Genomic DNA, 1390 nt, shown 5'->3' with positions numbered 1-1390 from the left:
GATAAAAGGATTTGAGAAAACAATACAAAAGATCTGAGATTTAAGACTATCCTCATATCACCAATTGTTATTCATCAAATAGAAATAAAAAAATGTTGGTGTTTTTGTTGAAGTTCATTTGATAAGTTGTGTTTGACTCTTTGCAACCCCATGTCAGTGCTAATTGTGGCTTTTTAAAAAAATTCTCTTTGTATATAAAGAACATCTGGAATCTTTCTGAGTTGAGTAAATGGATCTGAAAAATGGATCTGTAGTGACTGAGTTTATTTTACAAGGATTTTCTGCAGGATGGGAACTTCAGATTGTCTTCTTTGTGACATTCTCCTTGATCTACGGGGCTACTGTGCTGGGAAATGCTCTCATTATGGTCACAGTGACTTGCAGTTCCACCCTTCATTCTCCCATGTACTTCCTCCTCGGAAACCTCTCCTTTTTGGACATGTGTCTCTCCACGGTCACCACACCCAAGATGATCAGAGACTTGCTCACTGAACACAAGACCATCTCTATATGGGGATGCATGGCTCAGATGTTCTTCATGCACTTGTTTGGAGGTGCTGAGATGACTCTTCTGATAGCCATGGCTTTTGACAGATACGTGGCCGTATGTAAACCCCTACACTACAGGAAAATCATGAACCACAGGTTACTGAATGGGTTTGTTATACTTTCATGGACAATCGGTTTTATACACACCATGAGTCAGATGGTATTAACAGTAAACCTGCCTTTCTGTGGCCCCCGCATCATAGACAATATATTTTGTGACCTTCCCCTTGTGATTAAGCTTGCGTGTGTGGAAACGTACACCCTGGAATTATTTGTCATTGCTGACAGTGGACTGTGGTCACTTATTTGTTTCCTCCTCCTGCTTGTCTCCTACACTGTCATCCTAGCCACCGTGCAAAGAAGATCATCTAGAGGCCTCTCCAAAGCCCTGTCCACACTGTCTGCCCACATCACTGTGGTCAGTCTGTTCTTTGGGCCGTGTATCCTCATCTATGCCTGGCCTTTCAAGAGTTTTGCCAGCAATAAAGTCCTTGCTGTATTTTACACTGTTATCACACCCTTATTGAATCCTGTTATTTACACCTTGAGAAATCAGAAAATGCAAGAGGCCATGAAAAAATTAGGGTTCCAAAATGTTAGCTCCACACAGAACTTTTAGATTTTAGAACTGTATAAGTAACCAAGCTTTCAAATATAATGCTAATATAATTTGAATACATATGTAATACATGGTTTTACTTTCTTATTTTAGAATCTTAACTGATGCAGAAAAAATTAATGATAATATATTTTAAATTTACACAATGCTGTTATATAATGATAATTAGTGATCTCAGCAAAATAGACATATAAAAATCATTAAATACTTTATGATACAGGC

General features: G+C 38.2%; 1 protein-coding gene across 1 annotated transcript; it reads left to right on the top strand.

The window, feature by feature from the left end:
• Nucleotides 1-229: 229 nt before the first annotated feature.
• Nucleotides 230-1168, top strand: LOC122705260 (olfactory receptor 4L1-like). Its single transcript, XM_043920524.1, has one exon. It carries the CDS (start codon nucleotides 230-232, stop codon nucleotides 1166-1168), a length of 939 nt encoding a protein of 312 aa, XP_043776459.1.
• The last annotated feature ends 222 nt before the right edge of the window (nucleotides 1169-1390 follow it).

The sequence above is a fragment of the Cervus elaphus genome, chromosome 12, assembly GCF_910594005.1.
Source record: "Cervus elaphus chromosome 12, mCerEla1.1, whole genome shotgun sequence".
Taxonomy (NCBI): Eukaryota; Metazoa; Chordata; class Mammalia; order Artiodactyla; family Cervidae; genus Cervus; species Cervus elaphus.
Note: the sequence above shows the minus strand (reverse complement) of the source record. Positions and strands in the feature narration are given on the sequence as shown.